Source organism: Heterodontus francisci, chromosome 3 (assembly GCF_036365525.1).
Source record: "Heterodontus francisci isolate sHetFra1 chromosome 3, sHetFra1.hap1, whole genome shotgun sequence".
NCBI lineage: Eukaryota > Metazoa > Chordata > Chondrichthyes > Heterodontiformes > Heterodontidae > Heterodontus > Heterodontus francisci.
The window spans coordinates 160,805,921-160,820,304 of record NC_090373.1 but is presented as its reverse complement, the minus strand read 5'-3'; the positions used below and the strand labels follow the sequence as shown (position 1 = coordinate 160,820,304).

Here is a 14,384-nt window from a genome sequence, read left to right as displayed (position 1 = left end):
GAGGCTCCTCCATTCTCACCTTCTCAATCCCCTTACTTGCCTGACTCGCAGTCACACCCTCCTGTCCCTGGCCACTGACCAAAACAGATGACCCTATCCTCGGGGGTGTGACTGCCTTCTGGAACCAAGTGTCCAGGTAACTTTCCCCCTCCCTGATGCGTTAGTGTCTGCAGCTCAGCCTCCAGCTCAACGACTCTGAGCCGAAGCTCCTCAAGCTGCAGACACTTGCCACAGACGTGGTTGCCGTGGCATCCAGGAGCTCCCATATACTGCAACTGTGACATCACCTGTGCTGCCATCTTTACTGTATTAAATCTTTTTCTCATCGTTCCCCTTCTTAGCCAACTCCCTTCTACACACTCTGTGACCTCCAGCAGCACTCAGTGCAGACAAGCAGCACTGAGTCCCGAATTCATACTCTGAAAACAATGCTGCGTCAGCTCTGCTAGAGCTCAGAAAGCAGTTTAAGCTAGCTACCTAATTGACTAGCTACAGCTACTCAGAGCTTGTATAACTCTGTTTAAAACTGTAAGAAACCTAACTTACCTCTTAACTTAAACAGTAATTTGAATTACTTGCTAAATGCAAACAAAAACTAGACTTGAGATTAACTCTTAAAATTCACTCACTTACCAAACTCCCTCCGTCAGCAATCAGTGCGGAAATTCATTTAGAAGAACTGAAGGATCAATCAAGTTACCAATCAAGTCTTATAACCTAATCAAGGATGGCGAAGGTCATCTACCTTCTTTTTTGTTTAATGAATGAAAACAGAGGACTTGAAATAGCAGAAACTATTAAAACTCAGTCACTAAGCCAAAATTCAATTTTGTGGGGGTGCAGGATCGGAACAAATACCACACCTGTTAGCATGTTGTATGGTGTAATTTTGACCTCTCTACCAGAGACCGGACAAGGAAAAATGAGTAAAAGGATTTTATCCTTCCAAAACATTTAAAATCATTCTCAACCCAAGTGCTGCAATCACAAATACCTGAAGCTGAAGTGGCAGAACCTCATTTTGAATGAAGATTGAGCATTGGAACACAGGAAGGAATTCATGGTTTACAGTTCACTTGAGGAGTTGATCAAAGAATGCAAGTTAATTTATTGTTATTGATCGGTGCCAAATGTAGGTTCTGAGCATGGCAACAGTTCTGCTAACCATTTTGACAAATAGCTAGAGTCCAAGTTGTGGGGACTGACATCTGGGGATGGTGGGGGGGTAGTGGTGCGCAGAAGAGGTCTGATTTAGGTGCACTAAATGACCTTGAAGGACCTTAAATGTTTAGGAATGCTAATTGTACCACTGTACCCAATACCTGTGGTCAGCTGGATTCTGAAGATGACAGAGGGCTTGAACCCAAATGCCATCAATGTTATGACTGTACTTGAAATACAACTGAATATTCTGTTCTTAGAGCCTTTATTCCTCGGCCAGAACAAAGATGTGACCCAAAAATCACACTGTAAACAATTAGAGGTATATTCAAAACAAAAACAGGAATGGCTTGGTATTAAATAAAAACAAGAAATGCTGGAAATGCTCAGCAAGTCTGGCAGCATCTGTGGAGAGAGAAGCAGAGTTAATGTTTCAGGTCAGTGACCCTTCTGAACTGTTCTGGTGAAGGGTCACTGACTTGAAACGTTAGCATCTGTGGAGAGAGAAGCAGAGTTATCAGACCTGAGTATTTCCAGCATTTCTTGTTTTTATTTCAGATTTCCAGCATCTGCAGTATTTTGCTTTTATTTTAATGGCTTGGTATTGGTAGTTTCATTCTTTGTGAAGTCAAGGATTTTTGTTGGGAACTAAACTGCCATAGAAATAAACATCTTGTAAACCAAGATTTGTTAGCACAGGACATATTAAGTACCACCAGAATTGGAACAATCTTGTTTAATGTGTAAAGGTCCCAGTATGCAGAACAGCACCTAATTAACAGTTTAGCAGATCTCCCAGCCATGAGTTCCACAGATAGTCTGAACAAACAAATGCCCTGAAGTGACAAGTCAGATGTGAAATGTAAAGGGAAGCCATGCATTTGAGGCACACTAGTCTCTAAGGTGCTGCCTCCCAACTGGAACGTCTCTTTCAAATGCAAGAGACTTTGTGAACCTTAGATGCAAGTTATATTTAGGAGCCAAGAGCTTTTTCAATTCCTTCATGGGATGTGGGTATCGCTGGCAAAGCCAGCATTTGTTACCCATCCCTAATAGCCTTTGAGGTGGTGTTTTTTTTACCTTGTGCTGGCTTCCCTAGAATGACAGTTTTTCATTTCTGATACTTATTTGGATGAAATTAACAGCACCAAGGCCTCTGCAAAAGAAAATCCTCCTCCTGAGGTCCCCATCACAGATGCCAGTCTTCAGCCAATCCGATTCACTCCATATGATAGCAAGAAACAACTAAGGCACTGAATATTGCAAAGGCAATGGGCTCTGACATCCCAGCTGTAGTACTGAAAACCTGTGCTCCAGAACTAGCTGTGCCAGTAGCCAGGTTGTTCCAGTACAGCTACAACACTGGCACCTACCCAACAATGTGGAAAATTGCCTAGGTATGTCCTGTTCACGAAAAGTAGGACAAATTTAATCTGGATGACGACTGCCCCAGTCTACTCTTGGTCATCTGCAACGTGATGGAAGGTGTCATCGACAGTGCTATCAACTCTTGCTCACCAACACTCAGTTTGGGTTATGTCAGGGCCACTCCACTCCAGACCTCTATTCAGCCTTAGTCCAAAGATGGATAATACAGCTGAATTCCAGAGTTAAGGAGAGAGCAAAAGACCTTGACGTCCTAGCAACAGCTAACCGAGTGTGGCATCAAGGAGCCTTAGCAGAATTGAAGTCAATGTGAATCAGGGGGAAAACGCTTCACTGGTTGGAATCTTACTTAGCACAAAATGAAGATGGTCATCGTTGTTGGAGGCCAATCATTTCAGCCCCAGGACATTGCTGCAGGAGTTCAAGGTAGGGTCCTAGGCCCAACCATCTTCAGCTACTTCAATGACCTCCCTTCCAATACAGGTCAGAAGTGGGATGCTCACTGATGATTGCACAGTGTTCAGTACCATTCACAGCTCCTCAGTTTGTGCCTGCATGCAGCAAGAGCTGGACAACATTCAGGCTTGGCCTGATACATGGAAAGTAATATTTGCACCATGCAAGTGCCAGGCCATGAATAACTCCAGTGAGAGAGAAATTAACCATCTGCCTTGATGTTCAACAGCATTACCATTGCTGAACCCCGATCATCATCCTGGGGGCCACCACTGACTAGAATCTGAACTGGACTAACCATGTGGCCACAACAGCAGGTCAGAGGCTGGGAATTCTGCAGTGAGTAACTCATCTTCCGACTCCCCAAAGTCTGTCCACCATCTACAAGGCACAAGTCAAGTGTGTGATGGAATACTCTCCACGCCTCGATGAATGCAGCTCCAACCCTCAAGAAGCTCGACACCATCCAGCACAAAGCAGCCCACTTGATGGGCACTCCATTCACCACCTTAAAGATTCACCCCCTCCACCACTGTTGCACTGAGGCTGCAGTATGAACCATCTACAAGATGCACTGCAGCAAATCGCCAAAGTCCTTCGACAGCATCTTCCAAACCTGCAACCTCTAATACCTAGAAGAACAAGGACAGCAGACGCATGGGAACACCACCACCTACAAGGTGCCCAAGTCACACACCACCCTAACTCAGAAATCGACTGCCGCTCCTTCACGGTCGCTGTGTCAAAATCTTGGAACACCCATTCTAACAGTATTGTGTGTTCTACCACAAGACTTGCAGCGTTTAAGGCGGTGGTAGCTCACCAGCAGCTTCTCAAGGGCAATTAGGGATGGGCAATAAATACTGGCCTTGTCAATGACACTCAAATCCCACAAATGAATGTTTAACAAAAGCATATGCAAGACAGCACACAAGGGCTGCAGTAAGGGGGTCAGCTTGAAAAATGATTTAAAAGTTCAGCAATTTATTTATTTTCACTGACGAGGGCTGGGGACAGGTAGATTGCAGAGTAGTTCAGTGGGAGAGGACTTCACTTTAGAAATTTTTAATAGCTTGGACTGCTGATAAAACCTGGAAGTAGAGACACTGATGGAGAATTATGAGGGGAATAAAAACAGGCACAAAAGTTTTTTGAAGGATTTAAAGGATTCAGGGCCAAAAGCAGTTTAGTTCTTAAATAAAAACAAAAAGTTCTGGAAATACTCAGCAGGTCTGGCATCTGTGGAGAGAGAAACTGAGTTAACGTTTCAGGTCCCTGTCCTTTCATCAGAACTGGCAAAGGTTAGAAATGTAATAGGTTTCAAGCAAATAAAGCAGGGGTGGGGCAAAAGATAACAAAAGGGAAGGTGTGGATAGGACAGAGAGTCACAGAGAATAACTGACCAGAAGGTCATAAAGCAAAGGCAAAGGGTGTGCTAGTTCTTAATCTGTATTCTGGGAAAGCAGCTACTGAATCATTCTTTGTATGTTACTTTTCAGAACTTGAGCACAAGCCTGAGTTTTATCATTTTATTAATACTTTATCTATGGCTTAAAACGTTTGGCTGAAAATATGTACACCACCCAACCACACCCCACACCCCCCCACCAAAGAAATTAATGCACACTGTTGAAGTCTTGTTTACACTGCTCGTGAAACACAGATAGTCAGTGGAGTCTCCAATGACACACATCATCCAAAATAAAAGATGTCATGCGCCATTTATAGGAAGAAATGGTTCTCTAGATTTCTTTGGGACCTTTTCAGTTCTCTGGAGACTGAAAACAGCAATTCATCTTCCTATGATTTGAGAGAATACCAAGATCTACCTTTGCAAACATTCTTTGCAATGCAGTGTCAAATTTTGAGTACAAATTAGTGTTGTAAATAAGATACTAATTATTTAGAAAATTTTAGAAATTTGTTATACTCAAAAATTAAATTTAATTCTCTACTAGTAACCTGAATAAGTTGAATAATGGACACCATTTTCAACATGAAAATTTCTTATTTCTTCTCTGTCACATGGCATTTTACTACTAAAATCAGCTAAGCCATTTCATCCTAGGCACACAAGCAGGTCATCAGAAGATCGACAAAACTATCCCTTTTTTACTGCTACTCTGAACGTAGCAACTCTTCATTCAGCACCACCTAAACATACTGCTGGGACTGAAGAAACCTTTAAAGCTTGAACACAAACATAATATCGGCTGCATTTTGCATTCAAAAAGGATGACAGAACAGACAAGTAGTTATAGACCCATTAGTTTAATTTTCATTCTGTGTAAAATACTGAAACTGATAATCAGAACAAATAAGAATTACCCGCACATGAAATAAACGAGCTAACAGCATTTCTTTGGCTTCCTTGTCTCGAGAGACAATGGGTAAGCGCCTGGAGGTGGTCAATGGTTTGTGGAGCAGCGCCTGGAGTGGCTATAAAGGCCAATTCTAGAGTGACAGACTCTTCCACAGGTGCTGCAGAAAAATTTGTTTGTCGGGGCTGTTACACAGTTGGCTCTCCCCTTGCGCTTCTGTCTTTTTTCCTGCCAACTGCTAACAGCAGCCAACATAAATTCAAAAGGGGAAATCCTGTCTGACCAACCTCAACTTTATTTTCAAGGAAATGACATAACTAGGTAAATTGCAGAGAGTGTTGTGTACCTAGATTTCCAAAAGGCTACTTTCTCCAACTAAATAGATTTATTGGTGAAGCTAATGATATAACCATCAGACCAAATCGGAGAATCTTCATAGCCCAGTGAATTGGTCAATAACTATGATAATATCTCTTCTAGCCAGACAGGCAGCTTTCAGGGCCTAGGACCAGTGCTGCAACTTAATGTTGGGGGTCTTCCAGTAGCAAAGTAGCTAACAATTAACAAGTGGGAAACGGGAGTGGGAAACAGAGAGAGATCCAAGTCAGAGATCAGATCTCAAAACACTGGCCCAGATTTTGTCGTGGCAATGATGCCAAAACTGTTGGTATTCACTGTCATTACTCCACTGAAACGGACAGTAACTTCTGGAGTCTATGCATGTGCAGAATTGGAATTTCAGAAGATTCTGTCAGTGATTCTATGTTTCTCCTGATGGCACACTGCTGAGACCCCCCCACCCCCGACACAGTAATCAATAGGAAATCTATGCACTGATGAGACCTCCCACTCTTACACTATTACTCCCACTGTAAAAGCCCCTGAAAATGTTAAACCTTGTTGAATACGCTATAACTGGGTTTTAAATGGCATACTAACTTCATAATTACCTTAATTGGCCCTGTAAAACTACTTTCATATTTGAGTAATATCAAATTTCCCCATTATAATTACAACTATTTTAGAAATTAAAGTTTCTTTATTTTAGCTTTTATCATAATTCAATCATAAACCATTTACTTCACTATCTGAAATTTTAAGTTAAAAGTAAAATGGGTCAGTGCTTTTAACTTACTGATTTGCAGTCTGAGAGAATACTTCAATCTGATGTTCCCACAAATAAAAAGGGTGGGACGGCCAAAACTAGAGCCCCCTGAATATCAAGGTACTTACAGGGTATGATAAGGCAGGAAAGGAAAGCTGTGTCAACACTATAGAAAGCCAAGAGGAGTATAGAAAGTGGACAGGTGAAATCAAAAAAAGGAAATTAGGAAAACAAAGAGGGCATGAAAGAATATTGGCAAGCAAAATCAAGGTAAACCCAAAGATGTTTTATCAATAAGTAAGAGCAAGAGGATAACTAAGGAAAGAGTAGAGCCCATAAAAGCCCAAAAGTAACCTATGTGTGGAGGCGGAAGATGTGGGTATGGTTCTTAATGAATACTTTTGCGTCTATCTTCACAAAAAAGAGGTGGATGTGCAGACATTGTCGTTAAGGAGGAGGTATGTGAAGTATTGGATGTGATAAACATAGGGCTGGAGGAAGTATTCAGGGAATCAGCATCTTGAAAGTGGATAAATCACCAGGGCCAGATGAAATGTACCCCAGGCTGTTAAAAGAAGCCAGTGAGGAAACAGCAGAAGGTCTGACCATTATTTTCCAATGCTCACTGGATACAGGAGTCATACCGGAGGGTTGGAGGTCTGCAAACGGTGTACCTTTGTTTAAAAAGGGCGCAAGGGATAGACTTAATAACAACAGATCAGTCAGTCTACCCTCGGTAGTGGGCAAATTATTGGAATCAATTCTGAGAGACAGGATAAACTGTCACTTAGAAACGCATGGATTAATCAAGGATAATCAACATGGATTTGTTAAGGGAAGGTTGTGCCTTACTAACTTGATTAAATTTTTTAAAGGAAGTAACAAGGCAGACTGATGAGGATAGTGCAGTTGATGTGGTCTACATGGATATTAACAAGGCTTTTGGCAAGGTCCCACATGGCAGACTGATTTTAAAAAAAAAAGCTCATGGGATCCAGGGAAAGACAGCAAGCTCGATACAAAATTGGCTCAGTGGCAAAGAGTAATTGTTGACAGGTGTTTTTTCCAACTGGAAGGCTGCTCCAGTGGGGTTCCTCAGGACTCACTACTGGGTCCCCTACTTTTTGTGGTATATATTAACAATTTGGAAGTTTATGTAGGGGAACGATCACAAGTTTGTAGACGAAACAAAAATTGGCCACATGGTTGATGGCGAGGAGGATAACTGTAGACCGCAAGAGGACACCAACGGACTGGTCAGGGTGGGTAGAAAAGTGGCAAATGGAATTCAACCCAGAGAAGTGTGAGGTGATGCATTTGGGGAGGTCAAGCAAGGCAAAAGGAATACACCATAAATGGGAGGATACTGAGAGGTGTAAAGAAAGTGAGGGACCTTGCAGTGCATGTCCACAGATCCCTGAATATGGCAGGATAGGTCCATAAAGGTGGTTAAGGTGGCATATGGAATTCTTTCCTTTATTAGCCAAGGCATAGAATACAAGAGCAGGGAGGTTATACTGGAACTATATAAAACAATGGTTGGGCCACAACTCATGTACTGTGTGCAGTTCTGGTCGCCTCATTACAGAAAGGTTGTAACCGCACTAGAGAGGTACAGAGGAGATTTACGAGGCTGTTCTAGGACTGGAAAATTGCAGCTATGAGGAAAGATTGGATAGGCTTGGGTTGTTCTCCTTAGAAGAGAGGAGGCTGTGGGGAGATTTGATTGTGATGTACAAAATTGTGAGGGGCCTGGACAGAGTAGATGGGAAGAGCCTATTTACCTTAGCAGAGAGGTCAGTGACTAAGGGGCATAGATTTTAAGTGATTGGTAGAAGGATTACAGGAGAGATGAGGAAAAATGTTTTCACCCAGAGGGCGGTTAGGGTCTGGAATTCACTGCCCAAAAGGATGGTAGAAGCAGAAAACCTCCTCTCATTTAAAAAGGTGCCTGGGATGTGCATCTGAACCTACAGGGCTACGGACCAAATGCTAGAAAGTGGGATTAGGCTGGGTGGCTCATTTTTTCCAGCCGGCGCAGACATGATGGGCCATGTGGTGCCTTTCGGTGCCATAACCTACGATTGACTGCATCCCTGATTGCTCACATCACTGCTGCTGCATGCAAGATTTCCTCGACTTAGTGCCAGATTTAAACTGCCGTTGGGAAAGGGCAAGTCCGCACCATAGAGATTGTTACATCTTTGTGGGCAGCTTCCTTAGAGGTCTGTGGCGAGCACTGCTGCTTCACCATTGACTGCAAAATAAGGGCCATTAAATCTGATGTTTGCAGACACCATTTTAGTTACAAACTGGTGATGCCAGACTTGGGAACCCTGCCCCCATCCACTGCTGCTAAGGGACTATTTTCCTAAACCTTTGATCCCACTCAGTTTTTAATGCCTCCCTCTGTCCAAACTCTGGGCCCTATCCAGCCCAGCTTATGTTTGACCTCCCGCCCCCCACAGAGGGCACACAAACATAAAAAATAGCAGTAGACTATAAGGCCCTCCTTGAGCCTGGTTCACCATTCAATAATCATGGCTAGTCCTGGACCTCAACTCCACTTTGCTGCCTGCTCCCCATATCCCTAGAGTCCCTGAGACCAAATATTTGTCTTAAATATGGGATAGAGAATTCCAAAGAATCACAACCCCTTTGAGTGAAGAAATTTCTCCTCTTCTCAGTCCTAAATGATCAGCCTTTTATCCTGAAACTGTGTCCATGTTCTAGATTCCCCAGCCAGGGGAAACAACCTCTCACTGTCTACCCTATCAAACCCCTTCAGAATCATGTATATTTCAATGAGATCACCTTTTATTCTTTTAAAGTCCAGAGAGTCTAGGCCCAATTTACTGTCTACTATCATCAGATAACCCTCTTATCCCAGGAACTAATCTAACGAACCTTCACCTCCAATGCAAGTATATTCTAACTTAAATAGAGAGACCAAAACTGCACACAGTATGCCAGGTGTTGTCTCACCAAAGCCCTGTACAGCTGTAGCAAGACCCTCTTATTCTTGTACACCAATCCCCTTGCAATAAAGAGGAACATACCTTCCTAATTGCTTGCTGCACCTGTATGCTAACTTTGTGTCCCTTATGCAAGTACATCCAAGTTCCTCTGAACATGAACATCTACAAGTTTCAAGCCTTTTAAAAAATATTCTGCTTTCTATTCGTACGACCAAGTGTTATCACACTATACTTCATCTGCCACCTTGTTTTCCCACTCATTTAACCTGCCTATATCTCTTTTAGCCTATGTCGTCCTCAGAGCTTACAATCCCACCTAACTTTATATAGCCAGCAAACTTAGATACATTACTCTCTCTTCATCCAAGTCATTAATATAGATTGTAAATAGCTGAGGCCCTAGCACTGATCCATGCAGCACTCCACTAGTCACAATCTGTGAATTTGAAAATGCCCTGTTTATCCATACTCTGCTTCCGGCCTGTTAATCAATCCTCTCATCCATGCTAATATATTACCCCCAACTCCATGAGCCCTTATCTTGTGTATTAACCTTTTGTGTGGCACCTTATTAAATGCCTTTTGGAAATCCATATATACTACATCTACTGGTTCCCCTTTATCTATCCTACTAGTTATATCTTCAATAATCTCAAATTTGTCAAACAGGACTTCCCTTTCATAAAACCATGTTTACTTTGTCTGATCATTCTATGATTTTGTAAGTGCATTAAGACTTGCTTAATAGATTCCAGCACTTTCCCGATGACGGATGTCAAGGTAACTGGCCTGTAGTTCCCAGTTTTCTCTCCCTCCTTTCTTGAATAGCAGGGTTACCTTTGTTAACTTCCAATCTGCTGGGACCGTTCTAGAATCTAGAGAATTTTAGGGAATCATAACCAGTGCATCCACCGTCTCTGCAGCTACCTCTTTTAGAACCCTAGGATGTAGGCAATCAGGTCCCGGAGATTTGTCAGATTTTAGTCCCTTAAGTTTCTCCAATACTTTTTCTCTGCTGATATAATTCAGAAGGTAATTAACCTTAAGTTCCTCACTCATTACTCTCAATTACCCTCTATTTCCAGTGTGTAATTTGTGTCTTGTACTATGAAAACAGACTCAAAATATTTATTTTATTTTTATTTTAGAGATACAGCACTGAAACAGGCCCTTCGGCCCACCGAGTCTGTGCCGACCAAGAACCACCCATTTATACTAACCCTACAGTAATCCCATATTCCCTACCACCTACCTACACTAAGAGCAATTTACAATGGCCAATTTACCTATCACCTGCAAGTCTTTGGCGGTGGGAGGAAACCGCAGCACCCGGTGAAAACCCACGTGGTCACAGGGAGAACTTGCAAACTCCATACAGACAGTACCCAGAATTGAACCCAGGTCCCTGGAGCGGTGAGGCTGCGGTGCTAACCACTGCGCCGCCCATTGTTCAATGTCCCTGCCATTTCCTCATTCCCCATGATAATTTCTTCTGTCTTTGCCTCTACAACATCTACTTTAGCTACTCTCCTCCTTTTTACATCACTGTCAAAGCTCTTAGAATCTGTTTTTATATTCCTAGGTCATTTACTCTCATTCCATTTTTTCCTTGATCAACTTTTTGGTGGCCCTTGGCTGCTTTCTACAACGCTTGCAATCCTCAGGCTTACTACTATTCTTTGCCACATTATAAGCCTCTTCTTTTAATCCAATAGTATCCTTAACTTCCTTAGTAAGCCATGAATTGATCTTCCTTGCAGAGTTTTAAAAAAAAATGGAATTCATTTTTGTTGAACATTTTGAATGGTTTCTTTAAATGTTTCCCACTGTTTATTTGCTGCTATACCTTTTAGTCTATTTAGCCAGTCAACCTTAACTAACTCTCTCCTCATATCTGTTTAATTGGCTTTAAGTTTAAGATTGTTTTGCGACTGGCTTCTCTCACTATCAAACTTATATAGAATTCAATTGTATTGTGATCACTTTTTCCCAGCGAATCTTTTACTATCATGTTACTAATTAGCCCTGCCTCAATTGCATAATATTAGATCTAAAATAGCTTTATCCCTAGTTGGTTCCACATTGTATTGTTCCAGGAAAGCATTAAACAAATTCATCTTCTAGATCAATTTGATTGAAGTTCCTCACAATTATTACATTGCCACCTTGGACCTGTAGCCCTGGTCAATTCTGCTTCCAAAAGATCTCTGGCTGATATGAGAATGAACTAACTTCATTTACTTTTAAACCTTCAAACCTCATATAGACTCACTCTGCTGCTTTAAAAAAAAAATCACATCTGTTGTACTATAAATAAAGCACAGCATCCTGTATACTGGTCTAGTACATTCATAGTAAATGCACTGACACTAAGTTATTATATACACAAAACTTAGATTTCCCAATACTGAAGCTTTACTCTACTGACCTGCTTCCATTGTAAGGCAACTTCAACCTGGGACCCAGCTCTGGGTTGATGTTTGTTTAGCACCAGTGAAAGTTCCCACATTCAGGTTCACAACATTCTGAGCAGATATGAGTGAATCAAAGTTAAAATCTAACCCATCTGCATCCAGGAGTTCATTGCGAATGATGGATTCCACATCACAGTCTAAACTTCCATTGAACATATCCAAGTCCAGATCACTGGGGAACTTATCTTGGCCCATAGCAGGAAGAATCATGCTACCAGGGTATAAGGGAGGGCCAGAGAATGTATCAGACAATCCTATTTGCATAGATTGATTGGCAGATGATTGAAGCTGGTGCTTACTGGAGACTGTGTTAGAGTCTGTTGGTGAAGCTGCATGATTCATGGAGTTTGACAAGGCACTATCGCCATTAAGTGCAGAACGCTGGGGTGGAGACTGGCGATGTAGTGGATTATGATTTGCAGGACTAGATTGGGCAGAGAAGGATGACATCATTGGATCATTATGAAGCATCAGATTTCTATGTGAATTTTGTGAAGACACTGCTGAACTTGCCTGAGACATCAGAGGATCTGTCTGAGTCATCATGACATCACTGTGACTTAGAGAATCAGATGCAAGGAGGTCCTGCAAAGTTTGGTTGCCAAAACGAGAAATGGAAGAAAAAGTAGCTTGCTTGTTTTCCTGAATGGTCTGCATAGGAGTCTGTCGCAAAGCATTCAAAGCAGGTGGTCCAAATATGGAACTGCTGAAACTGTTTGGGGAACCTAAACCAGAACTCTTTGAGCCATAAGTAAAACTTGAGCTCCTTTGCATGAGGCCCCCAGGTGATGACTGCTGAGTAGGAGTTAAGCTAATATTGTCCAGTAAATCATCCATCAGATGTTCTGTCAATCCATCATTCAGGTTCATGGTTCCAGCCATGTCAGTCAACCTTGGCAATTCAACAGTGCATGGTTTACTTGCAGTGGGGGAAACGCTGGATGGACTGGAGTATAGCATGGGAGACAATGGAGCAGCATCATCATCTTGAACATTGTCAAGTTCAGGGTTGGCTAATATCGGAGAAAGCCGCCCACTCAAAGTACTGGCATTTGAGTTAGTCCGCGAACGAAAGTCTGTCCATCCATCAAATTCATCACTACTGCGGGATGTTGGACTACCAGGCCACTTAGTGTGTTGTGATGGACTTTCAGCATTGACTTCTTGCGCAGCTTGCAGAGTTGCCTTTTTTTTTGCTGCTCTTCCCCTGCTCTTTGCATATTTGTTGCTGTTGTCCATGGAAACAGCACGCCTTCGTGGAGACTTCCCACCTTTTCCACCATCTGGATTGATCATCCACCAAGAACTTTTGCCTGTACCTTCATTCTGTACTCTGATGAATCTGCTGTGCAGTGAAAGATTGTGGCGGATTGAATTCTGAAAAGGGAAAATGACAAAATATTACTTCAACGCTACCGAGTAAGTTTTCTTTTTTTTAAAAAAAAACCCAACAGTATATTCTCCACAAAAACAGGGAAAGATATCATGGGTTAACCAATGCCAATTGAAATAAATGTTTTCTTTAGTAGAAAGTATTACAATTAGGGTTTCATCTGAGAAAGTTTTGTGCATTTAACACTATTTTTCTCAAAAGTTTACCACTGCTTTTTCTCCATGCTCTCCAGATGTCAGCGACATATTGTAAATATATCACACAATTACATAGCACCCGGAATGTAGAAAACACCCCAAAATAATAAAGATGGGATAGGGAAGAAAGTAAAAAGGATTAAAAGGAGTGAACACTGAGCCATGATGCAAGAGTTAGAAGAAATTACAAAATAATTTGGTCAAAAACATAAATTGAGGGAAGATTTCAGTCAGTGGAGTTTAGGGTGAGAGTTCCAAAGTAGGACCAAGGCAACTAAAGGCCAGTAACTGCAGTATATGGTCTTTCAGAAGACATTTGACAAGATTCCACACAAGAGAGGTTAGAAAAAATAAGAATGCATGGAACTAGAAGTAACCTGTGACCATGGTTTGGAGGTGGGCTAGAGAGTAGGGACAAAAAGCTCGTTCTCATTGGTGGGATTTGACAAGTGGTATTCATAAAGATCTGTACTGGGGCTATAGTTTTTCATCATATATATTTTAATCATTTAATTAGAAGAAAGAGTTGTATATCCATATCTGCAGATAATACTAAGGAGCACAGCAAGTTATGTGGATGGGAGCAGGAAGTTACAAAAGGGCAGATAGATTGATTGGTAAAAACCATGGCAGATACGAACATATGAATTAGCAGAAGTAGGCCATTCGGCCCCTCTAGCCTGTTCCACCTTTCAATAAGATCATGGCTGATTTGTGTGTGTCTGGAATTCCACACTCCCATCTACCCCGGATAACCTTTGATGCCCTTGCCTAACAAGAATCTATCTACCCCCGCCTTAAAATTATTCAATGACCCTGCCTCCACCACCTTCTGAGGCAGAGAATTCCAAAGTTGCACAAACCTCAGAAAAAATTTCTCCTCATCTCTGTCCTAAAGGGGCGACTCCTAATT

General features: G+C 41.9%; 1 protein-coding gene across 9 annotated transcripts in view; it reads right to left on the bottom strand.

Annotated features, from left to right (window-relative positions):
- The window catches only part of foxo3b (forkhead box O3b), a 233,628-nt gene that overhangs the window by 124,203 nt on the left and 95,041 nt on the right, over positions 1–14,384 (bottom strand). For all 9 annotated transcript variants that reach the window (XR_010972740.1, XR_010972743.1, XR_010972742.1 and 6 more), the window contains one exon: positions 11,836–13,258. Coding sequence is in view for 4 of the 9 variants with exons in the window: in XM_068027172.1 (XP_067883273.1) it covers positions 11,858–13,258 (1,401 nt within the window). In the remaining 5 variants the exon portion in view is untranslated. The remainder of the gene's footprint in view (positions 1–11,835; positions 13,259–14,384) is intronic.